The sequence below is a fragment of the Protopterus annectens genome, chromosome 16.part0 (assembly GCF_019279795.1).
Source record: "Protopterus annectens isolate FY-2018-M chromosome 16.part0, PAN1.0, whole genome shotgun sequence".
Lineage (NCBI taxonomy): Eukaryota > Metazoa > Chordata > Ceratodontiformes > Protopteridae > Protopterus > Protopterus annectens.
Genome location: NC_056750.1, coordinates 135,190,584 through 135,206,553, shown reverse-complemented (window position 1 = coordinate 135,206,553; position 15,970 = coordinate 135,190,584). Strand labels below are relative to the sequence as shown.

The following is a 15,970-nucleotide window of genomic DNA, read 5'->3' as shown; positions in this document are numbered from 1 at the left end:
TTACAGACCCATCAGTCTGACCAGCCTCATACTCAAAGCCATGGAAAGGCTTATCATGGAATTGATCCCTAAGGACATAGGGAACCTCCAAACACTGGACCCATCTTAGTTTGGATTCATCAAGGGCAGGTCATGCTTACTCAACTAGTTGGATTTTTTGAAAAGGTCACCAAAGCAATGGATGAAGGCAAAATGGTGCACACCACATACCTCAACCTGGCCAAAGCTTCCCCACTCAGGCATAGTAGAAATGTTGAATAAACCCCTATGTCACCCTCTGGATTGCTATCTGGCAACCCTGAAAACTTTAGGGGTCTGACAGGAGAGGTAAACTTCCTTGTCAGTCATTACTTATGTGAGGTACCCCTAATAAACCTACTGTTGATGGTGGATGAGTCATAGCTGGGGAGGTTGAATGTAATGGGGATAAGAAGCATCTGATTAACTAAGGTTGTGCCTGTTTGTACATAATACATCTGATTCCCTGTTTGATAAATGCAGTGTTGTTGATGTACCATGACAGACAAGTGCATTTTTGCCTCATGCCCACAAAATGTGCATTCCTTTTGGGTGTGTCCTTAATTATCCACAGGAGATATTAGTATATCCAGAACACCAAGGCATGTCTGTTAGCTACAGTCTAGCATGTAAGTATATGTACACACACACTACTATTTATGCAGATTTTCTCAACAATACACCCACAAAAAACTAACCAGTTATTTTTTTCACCAAACTTGCTTTATCAAGTTAGCAGCTCCACAAATGGATTTGCAATTATTTATGCACTCTAAGTATAATTACTGCTTGCACCTGCAGTGACATACATGCATCCTGTTGGCACATGGGACGTTTTGGAGTTAGGCTTTCACATTTGGAAGCAGTTTTGTAATTATGTTTTTAATGGAAACAGTTTATTGAGAAACTTAATTTTTACACAACTATGTGCAAAGTGATGCATCCAAACCATTTTTTGTGTAACAGTGAAGCTTTGACATCATCCTTTGCACCTGATCTTTAAGTGCAAAAACATTTATTTTAGTTGCATAGCTAGTCATGTTCCATGTAGAGAGGAACGTGTAAAAAAACATCTGATCCTATTAAGTAGTGCTTTGTGCAGTGCTACTCATTTCTGAATATGCCCATTACTGTTATCTGGTATAATAGTGTGGTTTGTTCCAAAAATGTGGTTATTGGTTGAAAATTCTGTACTCCATCACGACTTGGTAATCATGTAGTTAGGTTTTGAAAATGCAAAGTAAAAGACAGATTCTGAACATAATATCTGATTAGTTTTATGTGTGTGTGGGTCTTCAGAGCAGGGAATTGGCTCAGCTAAGTTAAGTAAGTTTTTAATTAAACAATAAATACACAGCTGATAATGATAAGTCCATTAACTCTAGTTAAGTTGTCATTGATGGGGAAAAAATATGGTGAATGTGGAAGTTTCATTTAACTGTGCTTAGTCTGTATACATTACAAAAGGTGGCCTGTGATAGGATTGGATAGACATATTTAATGTTATAGGTGAAACTTCCTTTCCTTGACAGGCATCCTAGAGAAAGAGAAGATATAATACAGTCGACACTCTTCAGCTGGGCGGAAAGTTTGCTTTGTTAACTGACTGATATGAGGGATCAGGTATGCATTGCAATCTAGTTACATGTTGAAATATTAAAGTGTGAGTGAGATTTAATAGACTGTAGGTAGGAGGACGTTTTGTTCTACAAGGGAGGAATATGATGTTGTCTGGCATAAATGCAAGATAGTGTTGTCTTAGTTTTGATGCATTTTGTATTAAATTCCTTTGTAACTACTCATCTGCTACTGTGATGGCCTTAATGAAGATAGTAGTGAGGGTATAAAGTGTGTGTATACACCTGATTAGTGAGGAATCATCACTGCAAAGGACAGCATGCAGTTCAGGATGTCTGAAGATGACCGAGTGTATAAAAAGTTTAATGAGTAGGGGGACTGTGACAGAAGGAGATATTGCCAGTCTAGCTCTCTGGAATTTTGTAAATGGTTATGTGTCATTTATGAATGTCAACATGCTTCAAGTAAGAGTCTTGTGTTACAGACGCATTAGAACTGTATGTTGTCTGTATATCAAACTGCTGGTACAGAAGTTTGTATTAAAAGGCTTTGTAAAGTACTGTGCCTAAAAATGTATCCACCGTGTACCCTACTGGAAAAGAAAAGAAATGTATATAGACAATTGTAACTGTGTAAATATATGTATCTTAACAGTGGAAACTGGAACATAGAGGATTAACTTGCAAAACTTCAGGAAAATATTTGAAATTAAATTATTTTATAACTGCGTCATAAAATATGGCTTCAATGCAGCAAGGAGACAGGATGCCTAAAACTAGGGAGCCTTCTGCATTGTAAGTGTTTTATGTCTTCCAACAGCTGCAAACATTTGAAGGCTATGTATTTTCGCAGGGAGATGCTAAATGCTGCATTTTCCAGCTATGGGGGTTTAACCTGGAATAGTCAGATGATAAGAAGTGATGTCATGCTGCAAGTAACCCAACAGTAATATTTGAAATATTAATTTAAGAACTCTCTGAGAGAGAGAGAGATGGTATTTTCTGTTTTGTCTTTGACCTGACAACATCAGCTGGAAAACCCACTCACCACATCTGTCTTGCCTTGCTATGAGTAAGTAAGTCTAGGGTACAATAATTTCTCTTAGATACAGTTAGGAATATAGTGAAGTACAGCTTAGATGTTTTCTTTATTTATTTGAGACTGCCCTGCAATGTTGTTTTAATGAACTCTGAAGTTACTGTGATTGTTTACTGAGTGTTTTCTTGTTATTATTTATTATTAAATATATTTAAACCTTTCAGTTGTGGCTGGTCTGTCTAGAGATATTTAAGCTCTTAGGGTACTTGCTTATCTATTTGGTGAGGCTCTTCAGGCCACTTCTAATAGCCTTGATGTTGGTCAAACTTCCATTTGGATTAATAGTAACATTAAACAATAAGTTTGGGCACCCTTTGCTAAGGGCCGTAAAGTAGCTGATAAGTAGTGGCTAGTAGCAGTGAAAACTACCTTATAGGCTGGGCAGAAGGGGGCATAGCTAGTAAACCTGTGCCAACCTTTCCCAGGTGTGTGTGTGTCAGCTACTTGGGCAGGGACATGAAGCACTGGCTGGACAGAGAGGGTGCTGGAGGACTTGGCTTCACCACTCAGCTGAGATCTCAACTCTATAGCTGTGCCAGTGGGGAGTCTTATTGGGGATCTGGAGAAAGAGTGAGAAACCAGCCCCAGACAGACTATGGTCTCTGTGTACTTTTAATGGAAATTACACTTTACTGTGCATGTACTTGTCATCCTCCCAGTGTGTACGTCCTCCACTGCTGCCAGTGGTGAGGATTGAGGCTCCTTGATTACTGCACCAGTGCCTGGGTGTCACAGGGACCATTTTGATCTCTGAGGTACATGAGACAAGAGTGAGGATGGTTTTAAATTAGATTATTCAACAAGAATCTTAAATATCTGTTAAATTTGCTATGCACAATGCAAGTAATTTCTGAATACCTATTAATTACTGATATCTGATGTTATAGTGTTCCAACTCTTCATGACCTCAAGGATTTTAACATACCAGACAGGACCACATCCAGCACTGTGTGACCTAGGTAGCTGTCTAGGGTTCGGTGCTGGCTGGGGGCACTCATACTACATTAATTAGAAAAAAAAAAAAGAAAACGCTTTCCAGTATTGCTTGGTTTCCAGATTGCTGTCCATAGCCAATAGATGATTTCTTGCTCTGCTTTCTAGCATCTCTGACAGGGATGGTACAGAAAGTTTTAAAACATCTTGGAATTGGTACAAAATTTAACTCTGGCATTGAGTGCATTTTGAAATACCAACCACACTGGGGAAAGCATGTTGAATTTCTTTTTTTTTTCAGTATGCTAACACTAAGTGAGCAAGGGGCTGAACAGCAGGGGAAGGCACGCTGAATTTGTTTTTCAGCATGCAAGCAGAAAATCTTATTTGCACATGTCAATGAGTAGGTATGTAATGTCACAAGTCATGTCAATGAGTAGGTAGTAGCAGAAAGGGAATGGTGTGTGTGTGTGTGTGTGTGTGTGTGTGTGTGTGTGTGTGTGTGTGTGTGTGTGTGTGTGTGTGTGTGTGTGTGTGTGGTAAGTAAAATGCCCTAGTTACATGGATTACGTGCTGTTACCTCTCCCCACTTATATTTATGTCCTGTTCTTCAGTGTGCCACTTAATCAGACAATGCTTTCAGCCAACTAGAAATCCTCAGTGGTCCCTATACTACAAGATTTGTAACTACCAATGAGCTAAAGTAGTTATGGCATGAAGGAATGAAACTGATTGTAGTAAACAGGAACATCATCACATCAGCTGTACTTTTTTGGGATGTGATACGTGGTTTCCTTAATGTTGACAGTGTGTTTATTATTTAGCTATGATTTAAACTGGGTAGCATGCAGTCTATGATTTTAATGTTAATATTTTAACCATGAGTACATTTTCAATTTGCTTGTTTTTGTAGGTAGACAGTTGTCATAAACAATGTTTGTCTAGCATTTAGTGCACATGAGTAAGGCTATAAGCTGTTAAAGATGTTTCTTGAGGTACATGGTTTGATTCCCTTGGCCTTCATTTATCTTCTGTGTGACTCTGCCAAGTTCCTTTACCAGAAAGTACTTTTCGGCTGCTCTTGAAGAGGGACACTTTTGTCCAGTGGGTTGTCCCAGGCTGTTAGCAAATGTGTTATACATTTGCCTTTTAAACTCCTGCATCATTCACATAGACGCTTCACTGTATGTTGTTTGAGTATGAATCTTGGGATATCTCTTGTAGTTTAATGGGTTGCCAGATGCACTGTTTCAAGAGAAGAGAAGTTTATTGTTTCTAAGTGTCTCTCGGTTTGAGTGTGTGTGTTTTGTTTGTTTGCTTTGTTTTGAAAATGGCCATTAGCGTTTTTGGGGTAACATTTTAAATTAAACTTTTAAATGAAATTCAGCTCTCTATTATAATTGTAAAAGTAACGAAAACAGTGCATCCACTGACAGCTTTGAACAGTGTTTACTTGTAATTAGGGAGAGACAACCAAGTAATGGGATATTAATATGGTTGGCAGGGGCCCCATTTGTTCACAATCTGTCTGTCTTGACTGTAGAGGTGTATGCACAGCGTTATTAGCCATTCAAGTAGGTCAGACCTGTACTGAGTGATGTCAGAGGGCAATTCTTGATAGCAGAGAAAAGATAGGGAAGTCAACATGAGATGTAAGCCACTCTCCCAAAAATATGCTATAAGCAGTAATATTTCTGATTTTTGTGAGACAAAAGCTGCCGAAGTGTTCATGTTGTCTAACTTCTTTGCTTTATTAATTGCACTAAAGAATTAATTAAGTCATTAACAGGCCCACATTGTTTGTGTAATATACTCTATAAATGTTTCATTTTAGTAAAATATTTTGTAGTACCTTCTTTACAGCCTCCAGCAAATGCAAAGGAGATGAAATTTACTATGTCATCTAGTCTGCATTATGTGAAGTGATGAACAAAACTGTTTGAACTTCAGTATTCGTTATGTAGTCGTCGTTGCATATTACGGTGATTCAGTCTTCTTTACAAGATTGGCTTGTAAAGGGTTTCTGCATTTAGTTCAGAACTGTTACTCTGGCAGTTAGTGCAGTGGACTAAAGCTGTGACTGGTTAATGAGCTAGTTCTCGTGGCAAGGGTGCAGGGTTTGAATCTTTCAACCTTCACATACCTACTCTGTGACATTGAGCAAGTCATTTAACCAGACTGTGCTTTGGAGCAATTGTGAATTTGAGTTAGGCCCTTTAATGGTCACCAAGACTGCATGTCTAGTAACTATGAACCTGCTGTCATTGTTTCCCAGACATTCCCTATTGCACAGTGGATCTACTTCAAGAAATGTTATGGCAATATCACCTGCACACCATTTTTTATTGCAACATAGGCAATTTATTTTTCAAGGGCAACAGGTACTGCATTTGTAGATGAAGCACTGAAATTCAAAGTTGTTTGCCAGTAGCAACCTCTCCATTAGTAACAGTTCTCTTTAATGTGTAATTATTCAGATAACTTTTACTTCTGCAAAGATTGTGCATATTGGCAGGGTATGATATTAGGTGGTTAATATTTCTTATGTTTAAAAAAATAACTCTTCTATTTAGATTGTGATACACGTGGCTGGATTTTATGGTATGATGCTAGCAGAGTACATGTAATGTATTTCTTCATAAGAATAAGAGGTGTACACAGTCAACAAAGCGGCTATAACTGCTGGTGGGGGTGAGCCATCTCTGTGGATGAAAAGCCTTGTGCTCTTTTTACCTGATCATTTTAAAACAGCCTTTAATCTGGCTTTGCAGGACTAGTGTGCATGTATATGCCAGTTAAGTTGGAATACTTTGGTGAATGTGAGTTTGGATGAAAGAAATTTGAAATGTGTGACTGGTAATTATTATTACTATTATTAATTTTTTGACACATACATCTAAGAAGGATGCAGTCAGTAATGTAGGTATAGTTCCTGGGTTTGATGGATGTCTGTGGTTAAAAATGACTGACTGCTGAGCTGATAAAGTTAGAAGGTTATTAGTTTGTCTTTGCAGGACTAGTTTGCATTTGTGTAAAGCAAATTGGAATACTTCACAATCACACTTGTTGTGTACACAGTCAACAAAGTGGCTGTAATAGATAAGACAAAATAAAAACATTTAAAACATTAATAAACTGTAGATTGAGAGTTTTTGTTCTATAAATCATAGGACTACATCAGAATCATTAGCTATAGTACTCTGCAACTATTTATACCACTGTCGAAATCTTATTAATTAATTAATTAAATTAATTAATTAATTAATTAATTAAAAACAACCCTCCTTAAAGAACCAGTACAAGAATTACAAACTTTAATTAAGTCATAATAAAATAAAAATATATGTGCCGAGTCCATAATATGTTATAACACTTAAAAATGGGGGATCCTTGAATGTTAAAACCATTAAAATATCAAATAACACAAGATCTCAAATTTAATAGTGGTTTTAATGAGATGTTTTCATTAATATCTGGAAATTGCAATGCATGAAGTGAAAGGGCAGCTTGGGCTTCATGCATTGCAATTTTCAGGTATTAATGAAAACATCTCATTTGTTTTTAATGGTTTTATAGGATGAAAGTGCTCAGTCCACAGAGTTTTAATGTTCTTAAATGTTTTTATTTTGTCTTCTCTATTAAAGTGGTTCAATCTGCTTAAATTGTAAAGTCCAGTGTCTGACTGTAACAATACATGGTTGGTTAATAGTTGTTTTTAGTATATCTACACTTTTGATAGTAAATGACAGTAATAGTCGAATATGGATATTACTAGATTATAATGACGGCAGTCTGAGTAGCCCTTTATGGTTAAAATTTTCTGACATGGGTACTTTTATCATTATTAGTTCATATATTTTGTTTTATGTCTTAGTGGAAAACAATTTTCAAAAGTACAAATCTAGCAAATGTTGCTAAGACATATATAACACAATCGGGAAGGAGAACCAAATAATATGGTCCTAAAACTGTGTGCAAGGAGGCCCATGGTTTGAAAATAGCCCAGGAGCTATGGTACACTTAATCAGCCACTGGCCAGATGTATTTTCAGTGACTGCGAGTATTAGTGCAAATTTAGCATGGGGTGGTATGGCATAATGGTTAAGGTTTACCTTATATGCACAAGGTATAGGGTTTGATTCTGACCTTATGTTATTGGGCTAGGCTTGTAATAGTCTTCATACTAGCTGCCTAGTTTCTTCCTACTGCGAGTTTCAGTGCATTTTCAGTAAGTATGAGTTTCAAGATAAGAGAAGTTTACTGCTGCTCATGCTAAATCTGTTTTCAGTGTGAGAATGTTTTGTTTAGCAAATGGTCCTCAATGTTTGTGCAATAAATTTGAAATAAAAGTTTCAAATAAATCTAAATCTCAATAATCATCCTAAAAGTAAAGATGAAAATAGTATGCACACTGGCAGGTTTGAACAGTGTTTAAGGTACCTGGGGAGAGACATCCAAGTAATGAGGCACTGGAATGGCTGCAGGGGGTGGGGTGAGAGACATCCAAGTAATGAGGCACTGGAATGGCTGTGGGAGGGTGGGGTGGGGCTGGTCCATTACCCTGCCTAGGGCTCCAATTGACCATCATCTGGGTGGTTGCCAGGCCTGTCTGTCAAAAGCTGCTTATTTAAGTTTTTGCAAATTCAAATGCATTACTTCAGTAATGTTATTTACCCATCATAGTCTCTGTTGCTTCTTCTTTTACCTTCAGTTTTTCCATCATCAGTATCTCCTGTAGTGAATCCTGTCATTGCATGATGTGGCCAAAATATTTGAGTGTTAATTTGACTATCAGTCCTCCAGTGACCAGTCTTGATTTAAAACCACCTCAAGTTTACCTTAGTTCATTACTCTTACATTCCAAATTCCAGTGATGTAGTTTTTTGCTGTGTTAAAGTTTCCTTTCATCCCTGAGCACCTCAGTGGTTGGAAATCCTTCTAGCTTTAATCCATGTAATATACTCAAACTTTTCCTCTGCTCTTCCCCATTATTGTGCTGGACACCTTCAGACCAGATGGTCTCGTCTTCCAGTACATTTTGACATGCCTCTGGTTACTTTTGTCTATAGAGTTTTCTTGGCAATGATACTGAAATGGCTTGTCATCACTCCCTCCAGTGCACCATCCTTTGTCTGATCTATGTCATGACCTGGGTGTCTTGGGCCCTTAGCTTCTCTGAGATACACAAACCCCTTTCACCGTGACAAGGTAATGGTTCAGAAAGGGCTAAAAACTAAGCAATGCTTTTTGATAACAAGTGATGCTTAGTCATTTCCACCAGTAGTATTTAGTGGAGATGAAGTAAAAGTGCTTGGGCAAATCATTGAAAAAGTCCAAGTTGCTCAGTCCATACTGTTATACATGTTGTTTGTTGGCTTTACTGCTCACAGAAAATAGTAGAGGGAAGTTAGCTTTGATCATCATCATCTTTCGGCTGTTCCCGTTAGGGGTCGCCACAGCGGATCATCTGTTTCCATTTCTTCCTGTCCTCTGCGTCTTGCTCTGTCACACCGACCACCTGCATGTCCTCTCTCACCACATCCATAAACCTTATCTTAGGGCTTCCTCTTTTCTGGTTACCTGGTAGCTTCATCCTCATCATACTTTTCCCAATATACTCAGCATCCCTCCTCAGCACATGTCCAAACCAACGTAATCTTGCCTCTCTGGCTTTGTCTCCAAACCTTCCAACCTGGGCTGACCCTCTAATATACTTATTCCTAATCCTGTCCACCCTAAAGCATTAGTAGCATCCCCTACTCTCATCTTGTAAACATGCTCTCTAATTCTCTCCCTCAACTGCCTGTTAGTCTTACCTATATAAAATGCTTGACAGGCAGTGCAGGTAGCAAGATAGATCACATTTTCTGACCTGCAATTAGTCCCTGTAAAGAAAGAAAAAACTTGTCCTGTAACAGGTTGTTCAAAACTGTTACTGTTAGTAATGAAAACACATTGATTACAACTTTCACAGGCAGTAGTGTTAAACCTGGATGTCAACTGCCTAACCCCCTCTTTGTGACATAACATACTTTTTAAATTCATTTTATTTTTGTATATATACCTTGGTTTTACTCCTACTACCTTGCCAATATCATCATCTACCCTGAAAACATCCCATCAGATGATGGCAGGGAGTACACATACTTTTACCTTTTTTGTTTTACAGAATATCTACACTACTTTGAGAGGGGGAGATTTGGAAGCCTACACACTTGAGATGGAACTCAGATGGATTATTAGATGTAAAGCAGATTCGACTCCTGGGTTGAATGATAAGGTTAGCCTTCAAGCAATTTTAAGAAGAAGGAAGTTACATAAAGTTTTAAATAAATAAATAATTTGAAGTGAATTTTTTAGATAACATAAATGCATTATAGCATTAAAGTTTTTTATATTGTATGTCTTTTTATATTGTATGTCTTTTAACATTTATCTCTATTTCAAGATGTTTTAAATGGATTAATTGTTTGATTTATACAACGCCCTGACACTAATTAATGATGGTATTTAATGACTGTTCACTCTGTGTGCTGCTACAGTCTGATGAAGCCGTTTTGGTGAAAGCGCTCACTGCATGCAATAAAGAACGTTCCTCGTATTTTTGAGTATTTTGTGGATTGTCATTTTTTTGCTATATACTTTGCCTTGACTTTAATTCGTTGGTCATACAGTGAAGTTGTTTGAGTGCACGAGAAGGAAGTGTTAAGTTGCTCGAGCCTCTACGTTCCTGCTTATGAGATTTTTTACTTTGGATTGAGATTAACCTCTTCTCTTCCAGTATCCTCTGTTACAATATATTAATTTCAACAGTTGCATTACAGTATGACATACAGGTGCAGCTGTACAAATCAGTTTGACATACAAATGAAATATAACTGTTTACAAAACTCCAGGTAGCTATGCTAGCATATGTTATACATCCACTGCCCTACTTCTCCTGGCATAGATGGCAATACCTCACTTCATCACACCACCACCACCATCACCACTTCTAGATTATGTTATATCCTAGCTCCCCATACTAGATGAAGGCGATGCTGTCTCCCTCAGTACTTGGTAATGTTTATGGTGGCTGTCCTAATGCTATATAATGTTGTACGCTGGCACCACAGTACTAGGAAATGCATGCTGTCATCCTCAGCATTAGATGATGTATATAATTTCCCAGTACTCAGTGGTGTTATACACAAATATTAAATTATGTACATTGGTTTCCTAGTACTAGGTGATGTCATACACTAGCTCACCAAATACTAGGTGAAGATGTATGCTGAGTCTCTCAGTGGTAGTTAATATAGCAATAACCCACACCTGGGTGTGGGTAATGCTGGATTTACCCACAGTTGGCATGGTTTGGTCACGAGGGCGAAGCCCGAGGGACCAAACAAAGCCAACCGTGGGTAAATCCAGCATTACCCACACCCAGAAGTTGGTTATTGCTATTATACAATGACATTATTTAAGAAAAAAAATAATTAATTTTCTTAAATAATGGAATTGTATAGTGCCTCCTTGCTGCCCTTCCGCAGCTGTTTGGTATTCCGCGGCAGTTCTGATGTACTGCGCATGTGTATGCCTATGCAGTACATCAGAGCTGTGGGCAAAAGCAACGGAAAAAGCAAGATCTCCGTTGCTTTTTATTGTCTCGCTATGTTAAACCCATTTAACATAGCGAGACAGTTTTGAAAAAAGCAACGGAGAAAGCAAGATCTCCGTTGCTTTTTATTGTGTCGCTATGTTAAACCCATTTAACATAGCGAGACAGTTTTGAAAAAAGCAACGGAGAAAGCAAGATCTCTGTTGCTTTTTACAAACTGTTTTGCTATGTTAAATGGGTTTAACATAGCGAGACAGCTTTAAAATAAGCAACGGAGATCTCTGTTGCTTATTTTAAAGCTGTCTCGCTATGTTAAACCCATTTAACATAGCGAGACAGGTTTTAAAAAAAGCAACGGAGAAAGCAAGATCTCCGTTGCTTTTTACATACTGTGTCGCTATGTTAAAGGAGTTTAACATAGCGAGACAGTTTTAAAAAAAGCTACGGAGAAAGCAAGATCTCTGTTGCTTTTTACATACTGTGTCGCTATGTTAAAGGAGTTTAACATAGCAAGACAGTGTTTTAAAAAAGACTTATACTAATGGAAAAAGTCTGGGTGACCAGACCTTTTTCCATTAGTATAAGTTGATTTACAACGTGCACGCTGACCGATCAGCACGTGCGTTTTGGAATATTAATGGGGGGTCATGGTATAATGTTGTATTACGGCTGTGTCAGTGTCAAGTATTGTTGCACACTGTCACCAGTAGAAGTTAATGTATGCTGGCGTCTCCATTACTAGACGATGTTACATGCCCCTGCCCTAGTACTCGGTGATGATTTATGCTGGCCTACCCAGTACTAGTTGGTGGTGAATGCTCTGTTTCCTAATACTGTGTGATTGTCTATACTGCTTCCCTCAGCCATGACTGTACTGGTGTGGCTTTTGTTATTCAGTAGGGTAATATTGTTTGTGTCAAATGTTTAATATTGGAAAGAAATATGCATAGCTGAGCCATGCCCAGCATAGATCCTGTGGCACTGCAGTGACTATCCTGTCTTTGCAGCTGTTACCCTTTGATTTCTATCAAGCAGCAAATTCCATTTCCACCTCACTACTTTAGGCAGTATCCCTATTCCCTTGGGGAGTCACATTGGCCTCACGATGGCCATGGCAGCAGAGGCCTTGCTGAAGTCTTTGCAAACCACCACCATGAGTTCCTGTTATCCTTTCAGGTGGCAATTCAGTTACAGACTTGCAGCAGTTAAACTGGTAAAACTGCTGCTGCATTAATGCATGCTGTTGCCATTGCCTGCTTGTTAGATGGTGTGTCTTCAGGAACTGTAGTGTTTTATCTCACAGAATTCTCTCTGTAACTCAAAAAAATGGAATTCTGTCCATAAATTTCAAAAACTAACTTGTCCCACACCACTGATTTCTGTCCCATTTCCATTCCTCCTGTGCTAAGGAAAATGATTGAAAAATTAGTTAACAATCAATTCACCCATTGCATCTCTCAAAATCATGTACTGTCCTCAAAACAGCATGGCTTTTGGCCTAGTAAGAGCACTTCTACAGCACTCTTTTATACTTACTTATTACATAATATCCTCCTGCTATGGACAAAGGCCTCCTCACTGGAGCAATCTTTATTGACCTCACTAGAGCTTTTGATCTGGTGTACCATAACGTCCTGTTAGATCACATAACTTAAATAGGAATTAGCCCAGATATAGCTCCTCGGTTTAAAAGTTATCTTTCCAATCAGTACTTCTCTGTTCAGTTTCAGAACTCCCTCTTTGCTTCCATCCCTCTCCTTAAAGGTGTCACAAAGAGATTCATTCTGGCTCCCCTTCATTTTTCCATTTTCATTAATAAAATAGTGCTTGACCTCCCTTACTTCTCTTTCTCTTACTTTATGTTGATGTTGCGGTCTTATTTTACACAAACCTGACTTCCTTGGTCATACAACACCAAGCTGACTTCCTCTTTCTTATCAAATGGCTTAATAACAAAAAAGCTAACGATAAACATTTCCAAAACTAAATCAGTGCTGTTTGGTACCTTCCATAAATGACAGAAAAAACTCTTAATTACTTCTTGTCCATGACCATTTTGACAACAATATTAATCAAATCATCGCCTTCTTGTACCTTGGTATGTGGTTCGATCCTGCAGTGAACTTTCACCTTCATCCATAGTAAATATGGAAGAAAATTAATTCCTTCTTATTTTGGTCCATTAAAATTTCCCTCTTTCTCTAGACCAACCAGGAATACCATGGGCAAAGGCGTTCTATTAGCACAACTTGAATATGGACGTCTACAGGGCTGCAGGCAGCAACATCCAAAAAAAAAAACCTCCACACTATAAGCAACTCTACTTGCCATTTCAAATGAACATTATTGTATCATGCTTAATAAAGCCAGTTGTCTGCCTGTCCAACAGTTGGCCGACTTGCCTGTTGGGTCCCAACTCTACATGCTCCTCAAAGAAACCTCCTGTCCTTCCCTTCCTCCAGCCTCTTCGGACACCCCTCCACCCAGTTATAATCTTAGAAGTCTTAACTACTCTGGTCCACTTCTTAAATGTCACAAAACCAGACTTCATTGCAATAACTATGCTTTCTCCATTTTAGGCCCCAAATTCTGGGAATCCTCCTCACTAATTTTAAAGACCACACATGGTACCCAGCTTTTAATGCTCAGTGTAGTCTTGAGTTGGTTTGCAAATGCTTTCCATCTGGACATATCACCTAATCCTTGACTCTTCTCCTCAACGTAACTGACATTTTCATAATCCTCAGGCACTAATGTCTTTCCCAAAGAGTGAGTGTAGATTTTGAAGTGTTTCACCATAAATATCTGACAGTTCTGTGACTACTGGGGTGAAACGTTGGCTGAACTTTTTATATTTGCTTTTTTTCTGTCTCGCTGTGGTTTAACAGTCATGCTGGTCAAATGCAGTTTTAATCAACAGCCATTCTGTCAAAACTGCATTTGAAGAATGTATTTTGTGGGTCGGGCATACACTCTCACACACCCCCTGCACCTCTGCTGCTATCATTATTGACTCTGTGACTGATGCAGCACAAGGGTAAGGACAAATTCACTTACAGAACCCATTTGAAGGAAGCAACACTTTCAGCAAATTGGCCTAAAATGCAGATTTGCACAGCGGACTATCAAAGAGTTGTCTAATTCTCCATTTGTCCATGTTCCCTTACCTGTCCAACCTTCCTGTTCTTTGTTAATGCTGACATACACTGTTGTTCCATGCATCTGCTTTGTCTGCTTTTTTAAACGTTTTTTTTTAATTTCTCTTTCTCAGCAGCTGATGTTGACTACAATGTAATTTTTTGTCATGAACTGGACTACCAAAAAAAGTAAAGTGGCCTTTAGTACCTCTCTGCATTTCTACAGAGGGAAGAGATTAAAGCAGAGTATGTTGTATTACTTTATTCGGTCTCCAAATCCACCCCCTGAACCACTCCCCTTCTTCTTGTGGTCTATGCCCTTGTAAGTACTTTCATAAATTCACTCTTTACCACCCAGATCAGTAGTCCATTTTATATATAAGAAAAAAAGGGGAATATATGAGAGATGGTGGAGAGCTGACAGCACAGCAGTTCATGGGAAGGTTAAAATATATAATGAGAGGGTAAGTATATCATTTGTAGCCTGGAAGATACAGTGTTTAACAGAATAACACAATGGTAGTGTGTCGCATCTACTTTCCATTGGTTATCCTACCTCAGCGTGTGGTGTTTAGGAACCCTTTCATCTACTTTCTTATTTCCTAATACTTGTGACATGTTCTGCTTTTGCTGTGTTTGTCTTAGACTCCATTTAAAGTATGATGTGGTAAGCTCGTTATTTACAGAGTACAAGACTCAAATTTGTTTTTTTGTTTTTTTTCCAGTGCCTGAAAAATGTCAGGGCCTGAAAAATTCCATGATGTGCCAGCAGAGAAGATTATAAACTTGACCCATATCAACTCTGGGGGCTTTGGAGATGTATTCAAAGGAGATCATGTGGATTGGGGGATTACAGTGGCTGTTAAGCTCCTTCGGGATCCAACAGGGTAAAAAAAAAAAATGTCCTTATAACTTTCTTGATTCGTTTAGCTCTAAAATGAAAACTCTGAAAATAAGATGCTTCATATAACCTGTACTACCCGTACTAAACAAGTAACTAATAGTTAAGTGTTTCTTACTTTAAATGGCAGTAAAATAATTCCTGTATTATTTTCAAGGAGGTAAATTCTTTAGTAGTGCCTGAAAAATACTTTAAGAATGAATTTTAAAGCATCTTCTTAAGTGTGCTGTTAATGCAAAGATTGAAAGATAGGAAGGCTTCATTAATTGCAACATTTACTGTAGAAAGTGTATGACCTGTTTTTAGAATGACATTGAATGATACTAGCTCAGCTGTAAAATGTTGAGGAAGGTATTTTTTATAAGTCCTTCTATGTTTTATGGGAAAGATTTTATTTATCAACTTTTTATCTCACCAGACCTATACTGTGAGAAGCATGGGAAGTGCGTTTTTCTCCTCCAGTGTTGCGATGTATGACCAGATGCATTTAAAATATGCCTGCGCAAACTTTGTCTCTGGGATTCAGGAATGCTCACTGCAATGTGGAAACCTTTATCCTGAATATTTTTGCATCACAGTAGGGCAGAGTGATTCAGAGATCTCTTTCCTTCTACAGTTTTCCGTTGGAGCTGGCCATTGAACATGCAGAAGTCTCACTGGAGAAGCTGCTTGCAGGTGTGGCAGCTCATGGGATCAGTTAATGCT

General features: G+C 38.3%; 2 protein-coding genes across 4 annotated transcripts in view; one reads left to right on the top strand and one right to left on the bottom strand.

The window, feature by feature from the left end:
• LOC122790712 (receptor-interacting serine/threonine-protein kinase 2-like) overlaps positions 1–15,970 on the top strand; it is a 652,068-nt gene that overhangs the window by 34,755 nt on the left and 601,343 nt on the right. Inside the window, exons 1-2 of one of the 2 annotated variants that reach the window (XM_044058269.1) lie at positions 9,814–9,907; positions 15,090–15,251. In XM_044058269.1, coding sequence (XP_043914204.1) covers positions 15,100–15,251 — 152 coding nt within the window. In that variant the 5' untranslated portion in view covers positions 9,814–9,907; positions 15,090–15,099. Of the gene's footprint in view, positions 1–9,813; positions 9,908–15,089; positions 15,252–15,970 lie in introns of those variants that run through there. The other variant, XM_044058268.1, reaches the window with a different exon arrangement.
• LOC122790713 (receptor-interacting serine/threonine-protein kinase 2-like) overlaps positions 1–15,970 on the bottom strand; it is a 1,224,079-nt gene that overhangs the window by 942,068 nt on the left and 266,041 nt on the right. The window lies entirely within an intron of this gene.